Below are 15,828 nucleotides of genomic sequence, written 5' to 3' on the forward strand. Positions count from 1 at the left end.
TGGTTCACGGAGGAGGGACAAGTAGCGGGATACGTGTGCTGCGATTGGCCAGACGATCCACGCTGCTCAAACCTAAACAGCAGCGTAAAACAGCAGACTATTCCTGATAAAGCAGCCGGAGCTTTGTGTCCTGGTCGTTATCATCGCCGTCATCACCTGAGCCCAAGCAAGGTGGGACACGTCAGAGCATAAATTGATTAAATGAGAGTAAGGAGAAAGTGTTTTGGTGCACATCGGAGGCTGCAGAGGCAGACAGCACGACGCCGTTATTAAAAAGGAGGCTGATCATGGGTCAGCCCTGCTGTTAATCCATTTGATTTAGAACAACAACAACAACAACAAGGCAGCCTGCACCTGCGCCACGCATCGGCATGGGCTCCAGACTGAGCAGACAGAACAGCTTGGACAATGAGAATTTCTCCAAAAAGCGACGCAGGCTCCTCGATGTCGCGGCGGAGGGCGACAATCGAAGCGGCCGGGCAGGCGGGGACTTCCTTTTCGCCCTGATGCTGAAGACGGACAAACTGCCTGGGATGCTGCGTAGGACCAACCACAGCCCCTACATGAGAAGGGTGGCGTGGATCAGGGAGATCCAGAAACTGCTTCGCGATCGCCGGATGGAGCAGGCAGCCGACGTGCTCAGATTACTGAGGAAGGTGAGGATGAAACAACACGGGAGACTTGCTGAGATATGTCAAAGCCTGCTGCTGTCCGATCTTGGGCCTGTTATGTCCCTGATACAATCCAAAAGCAACAGATGGCCACCATGGACGGGATGTATGTTGTTGTTGCATTGCTGTAATGACCACTGAATTATTATTATTATTATTAACTTCACATATGGTCATTAAGATTTATTTGATTATGTACACGTTATTGTTGATTAGGGCAGCATAGTTAATGTTGCATCCTTCATTTATTGACATATACTGTATTTCTATAGTTGATGGCAGATTTTTAATTTCCCATAGCAGGGAAAGTGAGTGCGAATTCTAACTCAGCAAGACAAATGCTGTAGAACACGGATGGGTGGATGTTAGTGTAAATGTGATGCAATGTATGGCATATTTTTGTAATTGGTATTTCTGTGAGGAACCAAATTTCTGATTTGAAGTATTAAAAAATAAATAAAGTGAAGCCCTCCTATATGAAACCGGCTTTACCATCCAACTTCATCCTCCTATGCAATGTGCACACGTAGCCACTTTCTGATGTGTTTATTGTTATCGAAAGTAGGCCACTGACACAGTGTGGCATAGACACATGGTCAAAGTAGCATACACAGCATGTGACTCACCACAGCGGTCACTTTCACTCTTAGTCAAAATGGCAGTGTTGAAGAAAATGAAGAAATGCATTATGGTCTTTAACCAGACAGTTCTCTTCTAATGAGGACAAGGTTTTCCCACACCATTACCCCGCCCAGCCCTCTCTTGTTTTGTCCTGGTTTCTTCCACTTTTGTTAGGCTTTTCCGACATGTCTGTTCGCGCAGACTTCAGCACTGCACGCGCTCCGTAATGGTCTGTACTCTTTGAAAAGAAGGTCACTGACAAGGAAATATGGAGCCTCCTCTGCCCTTTTATACTGCTGTCTGCGCTGATGTAGTGATGGCAAATCATTGTAATTTGTGACGACATATCCAGTTCTCGTCCAAATGCAATATGTTTTGTAATAAGCCGTCAAAGTAACACACAACAGTTGTACACATCAACATATACTTTTTTTGGGCACTGAATACTGTTTGTCAACATGTTGACGTTGTGGCATCTTCTAGCTTCTAGTTGGAAACAATTAGCCGCTGTTTATGTGCTTGCTTCGCTAGCATCAATCCTGGCATTTCCCCCCACCCCCAATTAATTTATTTATGCTTGCAATATGGATTGCGACACATATGTGTTGATGTCATGTGAACAGAAATGATCATGTGGTGGATCGAGACACCTCTGACCATAACTTCTATAATGTTACTTCAAAATGGAACAACTGCAGTCGTGTGATTACATTTCTCATTTAGGGAAAATGAGGTCAGGCAAACAAAGGACTATTCTGCATCACGCATATAGTATTTGTAGGAGCAAGCGAGCTCATTGTAAGCTCATTTGCTTGCTTACAGTCTTTCCTTTCATCTTTTGGCTGTTAGACAACCCTGTGTTAATTACACTGAAGTCTTGACACTGGTGATAGCAAAACCTCCTTAATGGATTAGAGCTGCACTGCCCAGCCAGGCACCATAACCACAACATCACAATTAGCCTACCTGTTGAATGGAAAATGTATTTTGAAATGTTTGTATATAAATAGACATGAGTATTTATTTGAATATTGATTTAAATAGTTGGGTCTTTGAAGTGCCTACCCACCTATCAAGTGTGAAATTAAGTCAATCTTTATCAGGTGATTTCTGAAAATATGTATATGAATGAGCCATTCTTCATTTTCGCCCCACTTTTCACAATCTATTAACAACCCCCGATTGTTTTGCCACGCTCTGGGTTTTGCTTTCCCCAGTATGTACTTTATACGCAAGCAGCCGGATGCAACGACCACTCACCACCAAGCGAGGCAGAAAAGGACACAGCCAAATGCCAGCAGGAACATGGTGGTCTGGCGCAGTGCATGAGACAGACCCAACACTAATGCAAGCTGATGTCAGTGGCGAGAAATATGCTGTAAAAATGTGTCTATAATTGTTGATGATGGGCAAAAGTATGTCGCAAACACCTGGGATCTGTTTTAAATTGTGAAAAAAATGCATGTCTCCTGATGTCGGAGTGAGATTGCCCCATTGATTTAAAAAAAATATAATAAAGATTAGAATATGTTCAATGAAATTGATTAATTCCAAAAGTTTGATGCATGCTGTTGTCATATCTTTGAATGAAATACGATGTTATCACCACACGTGCCCGTAGCTCAGCTCAGAATGTGTTTGCACCTCGATCGAATTCACCCAAATCATTACACTACCTGCGCCACCACTTAGACTTGTTTCCAGATGGTCTGAAATTTAATCTACTTTTAGCCACCAAATTTGCAGGTGTGCCGGTAGCGTTTAAAAGGAACGTCTTTGGTCTATGGGAACAGCCAGTATGGTACAGGGCAGTCTACCAAATTCGCAAGCATGCTAAATGAGGTTCACACCCTCACTAAAATCCAGATGCGCCAGTTTTTACACCTGAGCTTACGTGTGCCGTCTATGCATATAGAGCCCAAGGATTTTATAGTTGGAGAGTAAGAGATCCCATCATTGCTGCCAGAGGTTACATTACACTTTTTTCCCCCCCTTTTGGCTGGCCTATTTGGCTGGCAATCATCCGGGATTCCAGCCATATAGTTAATCTGAGATATGTTTTGAGTAGCTCTAAAATGGCTCCCATTAAATTCAAATTAAATGCACTCTTTGACTGCAACCAATGAGTTTTATCAGCACTTGCACTTCTGATGAAAATCATTGTTAATGATATTAGATGCATCCCTGGTTAAATCGTCTTAGTTTTACAAACATGTGGATAGTAAACAAAATCACCGTATAATCAAAAGAATATGGTAAATACAAACACATTTGAATATAAAATACTTGTATACAAAATTCTTGAGTCTTCATTCAAAATAAAATTTAACTGCATGGCTAGTTGTTGAAAAAGGCTCCAGCCATTCATCAATGGTGGATGGAAACAGGTTTTGCGAATAAGCAACTACAAGACCGGATATACGTCGCACGTTTTGACTGATACTGCGTCACACGCACGTTTGTAGTCACAATAAATGACGGCTCATAAAGTAATATATGTTTGGGGAGACGGAGAAACACGATTCTTTTTATAATTAATTAAAGAAAAAAATGTTAATGCAATTTTAAAAGGCTTTATTAACATCAGCTCTCAATGTAACGACACATTTCACTTACATGCGGGACGGAAGCCAACAAGACAAATTACTTTCGTTCAGTCCGTCAAAACCAACATTCCCACCTGGAACTCCCCATTGTCCCAAAGTTCCGTCACTACGACGTCATCTCGCGGCGCACATTCGCAAAAGAAGAGCGGATGGAAACGGGCATAAGTCGCATGTCCGTTTTTACAAAATTCACATAAAAATTTCGAAGCATTTGGATGGAAACCTGACTATTGTTACTTTCAAAACACCGCTGGCTTCTACTGCAATATTTGAGAAAACAATTTTAGATATATTTTCATTATGTAGAGTTTCAGAACATATATCTAGCATCTATAAGAATATACTGCATATATTGTACAGTATATAGATGGAACACAAACAAATAGTGCCTATATATTACGATTTATCACTTTCTAAGGGAAAACAAAACTTTTTGGCTCATTTAGCATCACAAATGCAAATCCTTAATCTCACAGTCCTCACTCCTTGTATTTGGACAGGGCACCAGTAAGCTAATAATAATAATACCGGTAATAATAAACTCGCAGTATCTTATATATTATAGATAGTAGGTTTTCACAAAGCTTCTTTTTTTTTTTTTTTTTTTTTTTTTCCCGGGGATCTTTTCACAAAGCTTCTGATGTCGTCAAAGCCTTAATGTAACATTCAATGTGAGACTTATGTTTGATAAATCAATCCTACTTTGTGAATCGGCCTTACTTGATTAGTCTGTCCTAGTTCAATAGAATGGTAATTATCTTGGGTTTTAGCCTGTCAGTGTCGTAAAAGGGTGGAGATGAATGGCATTTTGTTGAGATATATATATATATATATATCAGGTCTTTCTCCAAATACAATGATCCATTCTCCCGTCACGTGTGTGACATTTTCACAACAGTTCTTATGTTCATCTGGGCTTGAGGTTTTGACAATAATTGAGACCGTATAAATTGTAGGATATTTATTGTGTCTTTGGTTAGCTCTGTTAGCATCTTCAAAGTAGTTTAGCTTTTTGACTTTCCTTTTCAGATACACTGAGGCAAATGTGCTTTGTCACATGTGTCACCATATTGACAGACTAAATGGCAATAAATATCCTTTAATTTATAAGGTCTCAATTATTGCCCAAGATTGAAGCCAATCAGAATAGTCAGCAGAATGCAGGTTGTAATCTGTGTTTGACTTCTTCACATTTTATTCATTGGACTGTGACCCACAGTCAAAATATAGCATATTGTATTCTGTAAACTCCATTTTGTGCAGATGCTGGAAAGATTCTTGGTTTAAAGTTGGCCTTGCACATGGCATTTTTAAAATCCGTAAAGTCTCTTCTAATTCTGCCTGTGTACCGTCGCCCTTGTTAAGAGGAGCCAGTAACGTGGCGCTGCCAGCCTCCCACTCAAACTGTCTAAATGCAATCGATGCCCATTGTGCCGTGGAGAAAACAAATGTGCGTGTATCTGTGTCTTCAAGGCTTACTTCTCATTAAAGTTGCATGCACCGCCCAAGTGCTTGTCATTGTAGTTTGCCTCATTAGGACTTGTTGATGAGGGCACTTGCACAGCTGTGTCGCAACTGACTTGCTATTCTCATTGCACTCAAAGACCACAACCTAACGCAGAGATGCACAATATAAAATTCAATAGCAGTGTATGATGTATGTAGAATTCTGCTGTTGCAAACACCATTTTTCATTTTGTATGTGTAATTAATGTAATTTGTAGCTGTAGTTTTAGTTAGAGTGATACCTAATACTTAGATTTTTTTAATATATGCACTTTAATCTAAGGTTGACAATACTGCTAAATTATTTGAGTTTTACCACACTCTTTTGGCTGTAAATTCATTTATTGTTTTCCTCTTTTCTTTTAGGATCTGGGCCTGGAAGGTACCTCCCTAAATGACATCTTGTACAAGAATGCTGCCTTCCTCAATCTGGTGGATCCAATTTCGCATGAACTGCTGCTGAGCTTGGCCCGTGAGATGCAGAATCCTAAGAAGGTCAGCCCTTTAACCCCCCTTAATAAAACAGTGCTTCTAAATTATTTTATGTTACACTCCCCAAGGAAGAAGATACTATTTTGTGCCCTGTCCCCAACTCTCCAATGGACTACACTAATAAATAATATCAATTCCCTTTAAAGTTGTTCTAAGTACAACTGTGCATAACATTGTATCCTTATTAATGAAAAATGTAAATATTAACAAAATATAGATCAATTTAGAACAAAACATGTTTTAGTCTATAACAAAAAAAACTTTATTTAACCCTGGAAAACCCAAGAACCCTTTTCTTATTTGGAAAATTATAAATTATACATTAAATGACTGTTATAAGTTCACTGAACACCAAAATATATGTTTTTTTCAATTTTAAACCTTGTTTTTTGAACTAGCTCAGAGTTGCTAATTTATCAAAATATATATATAAAACATACTCCTAGGCATTCTGCAACATGATATGAAATAGATTAACAAAAAAAACACAATTTTACCATCTGATGGTTTGCTGAGAAGATGGTTTTGTTTGGATTGATTTCCAGCTCAACAAAACAGCATGTTGCCAGCCATCTTGTCACCACCACTCTGGCTCATGTAAGTGCAATATTCATCCACTAGATGGCCCCATGCAGGGGTCAGAAGTGGCACTCTGGACTTTTGAAGTCAAATTTGTAAAAAAAAAAAGTCTTTGTTATTTGAGTAGCAGGGGCCAAATTTGACCCCGTGGGTTCTACAGGGTTAAACAAACGTTTTTGAATGACCAATTGAGCCATTTGATTATCACCATCTTTGCACTTTTCATCTTTGTTAAACTTTTTGTCATGGTGTCTCTAAAGGATTTGTTTAAAAAATAAATGCATGATGGACTTGCCACCCCCCTGTCATCACACCGCGGCCCCTTGCCGTAATATTTGAGAAGGACTGCTTAAATTAATAAACCCCGATGCAAAATCCTGTTATAGTTCAAGAACTTATTGATGGTCCCATATTGGTTTCCCATTCTTCATACTTATAGATTGACAGATACTGTAAATAGATCTAACAGAAATAGAAATTTCATTTATCTGCTTATAATGATTTAAAAAATACACTAATTCTGGGAGTCTAAATGTACCATAGAGAGAGAGAGAGAGACAAAATATTATCTGTCGAAAAAAACTCTGGAAAAAGTAAACCAATCATGTCTCATGTTATACTCAACCTTGTCAAATGCAAAATGACCAATAGTACAAAGGCAGACATTTGATCTGGTAAGGGTTAGTCTTTACATTTATACTGTTTATACTAATTATGCTGATTGCGTCAAAGCCATCTATGCTATTCAACATCCAGTACAATATTTGAAGTTGACAACTGCAAAGAAAATAAATCGAGTCCCCCAACTCCACAAAATGAGGATTTGTGTCGGCTTGACACGAGCTTCATGTTTGAATCGCTTGCAATTAGATGTCTGTTCTGATTACAGTGTTGTAAAAAAGTGACCATGAAAAATGTTTGCTGATTAAACTCTAATGGTGTGTAATAGTGAGTCGTTTAGTGCTTATCGGCTAAATGGAAATGACATCAATTCCAAAACAACAACTTGTGTTTGTATGTTGTCTACTATTTTGGTCCACAGGATTCTGACACCATAAAGTCATCCGATAAAATTTGCAGACAGCTGATCTACCACCTGACCCCTCATTCAAAGTGGCTGAGGCAGAGCATGTCCAGGCGGAAATCCCAGGCATGGTAAGCCCTTGTGTCCAGACATCCACTAATAATAACAGTGATAATAAATCCGCAGCCCAGTTCAACACGTGGCAGGGCACGGTTTCATGTCGAGCTGTAGAGATTTCCATCTCCATGGCTGACATTGAATTAGGACAGAGCTGGCCACAGGCCGACCTGATGGGGAAGCCATGGTAACCATAGCTGTCAATCATCTTTCCTTTTAAGTGCTTGATCACGTGTATTGCTTGTCTCTTGCCGCGGGCTTCTCCCGCTCTCTCTGTCACACACTCTTCAAAAATGGCACTGCAACACATTTTCTATCTGTCTGATGGCAGGGATCAAATCAGGAATACAAAATCAGCTCCTTTGTGTATGTGTGGCTCATGTGTTTTACTCAGGACAAAGCTCCCGCTAGCTACTGTAAATATTTTGCACATAGATTTTTTTGAATCTGAGGATATTTTTGGTCTGAAATAAAGACACCATTTTGAGCCAGACGATGGACAAATGCGATATAAGCCCTGGCAGGATCATGTGGTTTACTGTGAATTTTACTGTTGGTTTATTCAGCTCAGAACAAAAATAAGAAAATAAAGAAAAATCAAATATTTACATAACTCTTCTGATGCAACATCGACTTAAAACTAGTTGAATGGTTCCTTTGCCATGGCCTGAGGGGGTCTGTATCATTTTTACTGCCACTAAGCAACTTTGAGGAGGATGGTGGGTAGGGGTGGGAATCTTTGAATGTCTCACGATTCGCTTCTGATTTTTGGGTGTGCGATTCGATTAAGAATGATTTTTGATTCGAAATGATTTGATTGACAGTGATTTTTGCTTCAATTTATAGATGTTCAAGGAATCGTAATGATCTACTCCCGTCTGACTTGCTAATGCTAACTAGTGCGCTAATCGCGGCACTTTTATCACTCAAAAAAAACGTTTCCACGCTGAAAAAAAAAACCTTTTATTGGAATAACTTGATCGTGACTTTTTCCTTCTACTCTCTAATGTGGCTACAACTTAAGTATATCAGACCGCGTGGAGCCACACTGCCCCTAAGTGGCCAAATCGGGTACAACATGAACAGCACTCCCAATATAGGCATGCGCAAACAAAGGGAAGACAGTATGAAATAATTTAAATAAAATCGATTTTGGGACATTTAAAATCGATTCTGAATCGTACTAAATGAGAATTGTGATTATTATCGAATCGCTTTTTTTGGGCACACCCCTAATGGTAGTAGGAACACTGCCACACAAAAAACTACAAATGTGCTGACTGCTTTATGGCCTACGTCACTCCTCATTTCTACTAGTTGGTATGCTGAAGAAGAATGATGTCAACTATATGATTAAATGGGGGGGGGGGCGTTCTAGGCTGTCTACAATTAATATAATGTTTAATTAATCTTTATAGTTTGCTCTGTCCAAATGTAACAGAATGCCAAGTTGGCCAACTTTCTGGGGTCCTTCGCCACCTAAAAACAATAACAAGACTTTAGGGGGTCTCGCCAACCCCTCAGATTCTTAATGGTAATCATTTTAATATCAGACAGCTGGCATGAAAACATTTGTGTTGTGCCTAGATCAGTGATTCTCAACCGCGGTCCTCAAGTACGCCTATCCAGCCTGTTTTCCATGTCTCCCACAGCCAACACAGGTGTTTCAAACGATCAGCTAATCAGCCAGCTCTGCATGGAGCCTAATAACGATCCTCAGCTGTGTTGGCTGAAGGAGACATGGAAAACAGACTGAATAGGGGTACTCGAGGATTGGGGTTGAAAACCACTGTCCTACATAACTGCTAGTGCTAATGCTAATGCTAATGCTAATGCAATTATGATGCGGAAGAAATCTTATCTCTGGTCCGAAAAGATCTCATTAAACTGGATTGCCATCTCGTGTTTATGAAAATGTCGCATGCCATATAAAAATAAACTCTCAACTGCATGGATACAGTTGTAATGCAACCAAGACAACAAAACAGTCATGCATGTTGAGCAAACATCTACGAGGCTCAAATCTTTGACATTGTCACGTCATGAAAGCTAAGGTACTGCAGTTTGATTGTCATCATGTTTTACAGTGCTTTTAAACTTGAGATGTATTATCAGAGTTGGCGAGTGTTGCGGTTACTAATTAATTTAACTTGACAGCATGAAATGTATTCGACCTTCGAGATCTGGTGTATATTTATGATCATTACCATATCAAGTGATGTTATCGATAAACAACAAATCGAGTTTTACCTTGAGTTAGATTATTACTGATCCTCACATGGTTACAAGACTTAACCTGATGTCTTTATTATGGAATTTAAATTTCATTGAAAGCAGAGTTATGTAATGGATGTTAAATAAATGACATCAATCAACGGGTTTGCTGAGCATCAGTAATTCCCTTATAGTGATTATGTCATTTTTAATCTCACTTCAATTCTGTGGTTATTTCCTAACCTTGAGATCCTGAGTTATATTGTATATACTACATACTTTCCTTTTATACTAAGTTTTGATCATTTTAAATAAACTGTATGGTGGTGTTGTTATGAAAAGATTGAGAAAAAATGATCTTTGCAACACGGTCGTCTAACTGCAGAATAATCTGAAAGAAGGATAAAAATGGCTTTCTAACAGGATCACATCCATTTTTCATGCTTGCTGAGCTCAAAAGAACGGCAGTGTGGGGGTTGGAGGGAGCAGCGCGATCAAACACAATTCACTCATGCAGGAAAGGCCTGCGCCAGCAATGGACGTTAGGACTTTGGTGCCTTTGGTGGAAGATTTTGCTGTGAAGTCCAGTAGGAAGTTGAAGAGCTTGCAATTTAATAATGAGATTGATTGATGATTACATGTTTAAAAACACATTGAACTGACTTTTTTTTTATATAGTTTTTTTATTTTAATTATTATTTTTTACATTGGCCTTTGTTTTCTTTGAACGTGAGTCACTCAGGACCCATTTGCGAAGCACTCGCTTGTCATTGTGGTCATGTATCACCGAAAGCATCAGAAGTGACCGGTACGGCAGCCATGAGTGTTTCAAAAAGGTGCTTACCATTTGTATAATTCAAAAGATCAATCAACTAACCATGCTAGTAACATCTTAAAATTAACACACTCTGGCCACATTGAGAGGCTATGAATGGAAGCGGCCGTTTCTCAAAATAAAATAGCATGTATTTACATGAAATAGCTATTTTAAAAAAATCTTTCTTTGTGGGCAACAGAAATAGTTTGGGACCAAGATTATTTTAGTTTACGAAAACCAACGAAGAAACTAAAATTCTAAAAACAATTTTGTTAGCAAAATGAAATAAAAATGACAATGCTTTTTTTTTCTTTTTTTTAAAGAAAGAAAGAAAAAAGAAAACTAACTGAAGCTTTAGTCTTTGTTAATTTAATGCATGAGTCTTTAGGGATGACTTAACATGTGATTTTAAGTATATTTATTTCGGAATAAGGACGTCTGAAATCATGTGGCACAAAAGTGAAGTCATCTAGTAGCAGTCAATAGAAAAGCACCTTCAGATGACGTCACTCCACCGCCACAATTTTGCATGTTTGACTTTTGGCAGCAATGGCTCGGATCGCCTATTTTTTCATTTAACTCAGCCGAAATGCAACGCTAGGTAAGACATGCATTACTTATTTCATTTTACCATGGTGTTTATTAAATATTGTGCACAAGTAATACATTTTTAAAAAGAGAAGCAATACTAAAACTCATAAAAACGAACAGAATCACCCTGAAAACGAATTCAAACTAACTCAATTAATAAAAAAAAATAGGCTCAAAATGAAATAAAAATCAACTCAAATGAAAATTCCAAAACTATAATAACCCTGTCTGGGACTGTGGCCGATTAATTGATTTGTGTATTGTCATTAGTCGCGTTTGTGTCATAAAGATGATTGCGCTGTTGGCTGTCGCGGATGTTTTGGCTCATCTGTTTAGTCGGTGGCCGTGCCACAGTCTTAGTCAGCCTTTTGCCCCGAGCCCATCCATTCACTCCCTCCGTTACACAACGCAGGAAACACAACACGAAGCCAGGCCCATGTTTCCGGATCAGTGGCCCAACTAACACTTGATTTAGTTTGTTGATTTGTCTTTACTTTAATGGTGTTCTTTCCGTTCCTTTCACTTTACAGTCTCAAGACAACCCTCCAGAAGAAACTGTCCAATGACACTGTGGACTTGTCAGGCATTCCTCTGTCCACCCGAGATGTCCGCCAAGTGGCCTTCTACCTCCAGAACAACCGAGACAGCGTGGTGTCCGTGGACATCAGCTTTACCGAGCTCCAAGACGAAAACCTGAAACTTCTCCTTCCTCTTCTTGCCTCACTACCCAAACTCAACACCCTCGCCCTCAACGGGAACCGTCTCACCCTGGCTACACTCAAGGACCTGACCGAGATGCTGAAAGACCCCAAGAAGTTCTCCAGCCTGGCCTGGATCGACCTCGGCAACAACGTGGATATTTTCACCATGCCGCAGCCACTGTTGGTGGCTTTGCGCCGGCGCTGCAGCCTGAAGAGCAGCCTGCCGACCATCTACGAGTACACGGAGGGTCAACCGTACTGCTACCGGATGGAGACTTCTATCGAGGAACCCAGCCACTATGAGGAAGAAGAGGAAGAGGAAGATGCAGAGGACGACGCGGATGATGCGGGTAACAAATATGAGCTGGAGCCGTGGGGCTTAGGTGAGAAGCAGCTCTCCAAAGACTTCACGCTTCACTACTGCGAGAGGTGATCAGGTGTTTCCCTCGGAAATGTTCTCACGCAGCAATCTGTTAACTTCCTTCGCTCCACCAACCTCACACCTTCCAGCCCAGTCACCCTTGAGGCACGAGGGAGACCACATTGTCCAACACCCAGTAACACCAAGACGTCTCGGAATGAACCGGCAGCGGAGACTTACTGTGTTGGTGGATGGCGCTCTTGGGAACAAAAAGTGGAGGACTGGATTCATTGGAGAAGCGTCTCTCTCTCTCTCTCGCTCTCGCCCTCTCGCTCCCCTACTATTTATCTGATTGTAGCAGCAAAGAAGCAAATCCAAAGGAGATTTCGGTCAGTTGTTTGGCTGGAGAAGCAGCATTTTGACAGTATTTCGAGTGGAAGGCGAGTTGTTTTGGAACCAGTGGATCCCCCCCCCACCCCCAAGTTGTCGACCAGGACTGAGACGATCTCCGGTAGGCAGAGCCTCGCTCCACATTGTGTGTTCTCTGTTAATCTCTCAACAAAAGCTATGACACAAGTTCAACAGACTACGCAGCCGACGACCTGTCACGTGACCCTGGCAAAACTGCTAGGTCAAGACTTTTTTCCCCCCCCACTTTCCTAATGTCCACTTGTGAATGCCCATGCTGCCCTTGTTTCAATGTAAATGAGGAGACAAAACGTAGCTCTGTTGTAATACCGCTCACTCTTTCTTTGCACTTTTGGTGAGCAAAGCGATCTTAGATGACAACAAGTAGGAATAAACAATGGTAGCTGTGACTAGTTGTTTATATACTTGCTTAAAAACGTCACCTGTGTCATGCAATCATCACCACTGTTACAATTGAACAAACCTTTAATATGGGCTTCGGAATTCAGTTGTTTTCTGTTGTTCATTTCTTTGGTCATTGTCATTATAAGTAGAGGGTGACTGTATCTTCATTTCCCCCAAAATTTGATTTTGCGCGGCCTAAAGATACGTATATCATATGGATGCTATACATGTAGAATATTCGATTTTGAATCGCTACTGCCACCTTTTGGCGAAAAATGAAATCGCCCATCTTCACATAACACGCACATGACGTCACATCCACAGACAGAGGGCAGGAAAGATGTTTCTGTCATAAATGGTCAAATAAAAAGGCTACTGTAAAGATATTTTTTTGGGGGGGGGGTTCCATATTGCAGCCTTTTTATGGGTAGGAAAAAAAGAAACTCCTTCGAAGTCTCACTTCACAAATGATTAATTGATGACAATATTCCAAGCTCAACCTCCTTTGCTCCCATGATGGGCTATTTTATAGTGTTGTCAAAGCGCAAACTCATTGATTAATCACACAATATTATCACATTAATCATGTACATTAACGCAGATTAATCACACAATTAATTTTGACCGCAGGTTATCGGTTAGCTTGACAGCGGATGGTTGCGTTAAAGGTAGCACAGGTTGGGTTTGAGCAATAAACAAACACATGCATTAAAGTAAAGTATTTCATCAATGTTTGTGTATGACATTCAGAATACTTGCTTTAGTCAAAAAATGTGCAAGACATCCTCATAATAACGCTAGGAAGAATTAACACATAACAGGTGCTCTGTGATTGATTATGATTAATCAAAATTCTAGGATGTGATTAAGCTGATCATTTGACAGCACTGCTATTTTATTTTTTAATTGAATGGAGGATTGAACTCACATCATGACTGTCTCCAGTTAGCAAGCGCAAAGCGTTACCAGTAAGCTAAAACTCTTTGAACATTATTTGAATCAAATACAGTAAATACTTATAATATGCACACCCAAAACCCCACCGTTTTTACCCCCCTTCCCAAACGATCCACTTGGGAGCATTCCGTGGTCTACCAGTCGCGGTAACAACGCAGTGCAGTCCGCCTCCCGTAGAACCAGAATGAAAACCGGCCATTTTCCTGATCCCCCACCCTCGGACGCACAGGCAGGATGTAAAAGTGGTCACCCTACATTCGTATTCATCTCCATGTGTTACTACCCTTCTTTGTTGGTTCTCTTTCTGTTTTTTAAATATTGCCATGACTGTTATCTCATGATGATTGCTGGGTCATGTACTTCGCAGTAGCACATAATGGTCAGACAGGTAAAAAAAAAAAAAAAACCTTCAATGCACTTTTCTGTTTGTATTTCTCCATATAGCAATCTCTATGAATAATTGTTTGAAAGATACATTTCCAATGCAGAAGATGTCATCTTTACAATGCTGATCCAAATGGCTCATGATTGTTAGAAAGTTCCACAAAAAAAAATGCTGCTCTATTAGAATATGTATACCCTAAATGTCTAAATGTGCAACATACTCTATGTATATGTTTATCTCACTGATCTCTGGTTATTGTTGTAATTATGTGTTTTTGGTGTCTTGTCCTATTCGGTGACTATATGGGTCCAATTTCATCAAATTGGGCACAGCGGCCTTCTCGTGTATACTGAAAATAGACAGAGAACAAAGTGAATGTGGCAATTGGTACTTTTATTACATTAGCAAATAATGTAATTTGTGGTTACGTTGAGAGCAAGCATTATTTATGTCGAACGTTTCGTCTGGGGAAGAAGACTGTCCATTTGGTTTGTAGTGTCTGTTTCGTGTCTGCAAACTTTTCCTTGTCGTAGTTCGTATTTTCCAAAGCCAAACTCTACCAATAAAATAATTCATCCAAACTGTAATTAATGTGTGGTTTCAGCTCAGAAGATTTAAATATTGGAGATTCTGAAAATGATCTGTGATCTCCTTAGGCCAACTTTACATGATCTACCTTGCAGTTCCTATAAAGGTACTTTGCATGCGTCAATTTCCTTGCTGAACTCCAGTGAGTCACATTCTGCTTCCTGTGTGCGCTTCTAGTGTGCTGATTTGATGAGAGGAGCCGCTTCCATTGGCCGGCAAGCTAGTTGGCTGTTTTCATGCACAAGCACACATTTTTAAATGCGCTCATCTGTAAAAATACCAAAAGAAAGAAAATTCCACCCATGTGCACAATTACACCGCTCTTTGTGCTAGACTTGCGCTGGGCGAAATAGAGTCCTTTAAGTTGAATGAGCACTAAACAACCTTTGGTGCTCATTTGAAAACCACACCAAAACTGTTACGTGTCAACAACTGCAATGTTTCGGTCAAAAATTAATTTTCTATATTCAGTGTGCAAAAAGAGGTGAGAGTTGTACCTTTGCGCACTATGGCCTGAGCATCTGACAGTTCCTGGCTGAGAAGAGCCTTGGCATGCCAGAGCAACCTCCTTACTTAAAGTTTTTAGGTTCTGGTGGGATAACTTGGAAGGGGGGAAACTTGTAGTCTGAAATTGAAAAATAGTCCTGGAACTTTCATGCCGTACCTCTGCTAAAACTGCAAAAAAAAAAAGATAAAGCCTCAAGAGTCAAATTAATTTGATTCATTTACAAAACAAATTTCAAATTTTGTGGAAACAAAATGCTAATGCTCGTGTATATATAGAC

The 15,828-nt window shown here is 39.9% G+C and overlaps 1 protein-coding gene across 1 annotated transcript; it reads left to right on the forward strand.

Annotated features, from left to right (window-relative positions):
- The first annotated feature begins 22 nt into the window (after window positions 1–22).
- On the forward strand, window positions 23–15,042 carry lrrc75ba (leucine rich repeat containing 75Ba). The gene is made up of 4 exons (XM_077561921.1): window positions 23–656; window positions 5,771–5,899; window positions 7,518–7,630; window positions 11,769–15,042. Exons 1-4 carry the CDS (start codon window positions 372–374, stop codon window positions 12,370–12,372), a joined length of 1,131 nt encoding a protein of 376 aa, XP_077418047.1. The 5' UTR covers window positions 23–371; the 3' UTR covers window positions 12,373–15,042.
- Window positions 15,043–15,828: the final 786 nt, after the last annotated feature.

Source organism: Vanacampus margaritifer, chromosome 3 (assembly GCF_051991255.1).
Source record: "Vanacampus margaritifer isolate UIUO_Vmar chromosome 3, RoL_Vmar_1.0, whole genome shotgun sequence".
NCBI classification, from domain to species: Eukaryota; Metazoa; Chordata; class Actinopteri; order Syngnathiformes; family Syngnathidae; genus Vanacampus; species Vanacampus margaritifer.

Bases quoted from the DNA above. Each gene is read 5' to 3' on its own strand.
- lrrc75ba (XM_077561921.1), top strand. From the start codon at position 372: ATGGGCTCCAGACTGAGCAGACAGAACAGCTTGGACAATGAGAATTTC. The intron at 657-5,770 runs GTGAGGATGAAA...CTTTTCTTTTAG, and splicing joins TGCTCAGATTACTGAGGAAG to GATCTGGGCCTGGAAGGTAC. The intron at 7,631-11,768 runs GTAAGCCCTTGT...TTCACTTTACAG, and splicing joins AGGCGGAAATCCCAGGCATG to TCTCAAGACAACCCTCCAGA.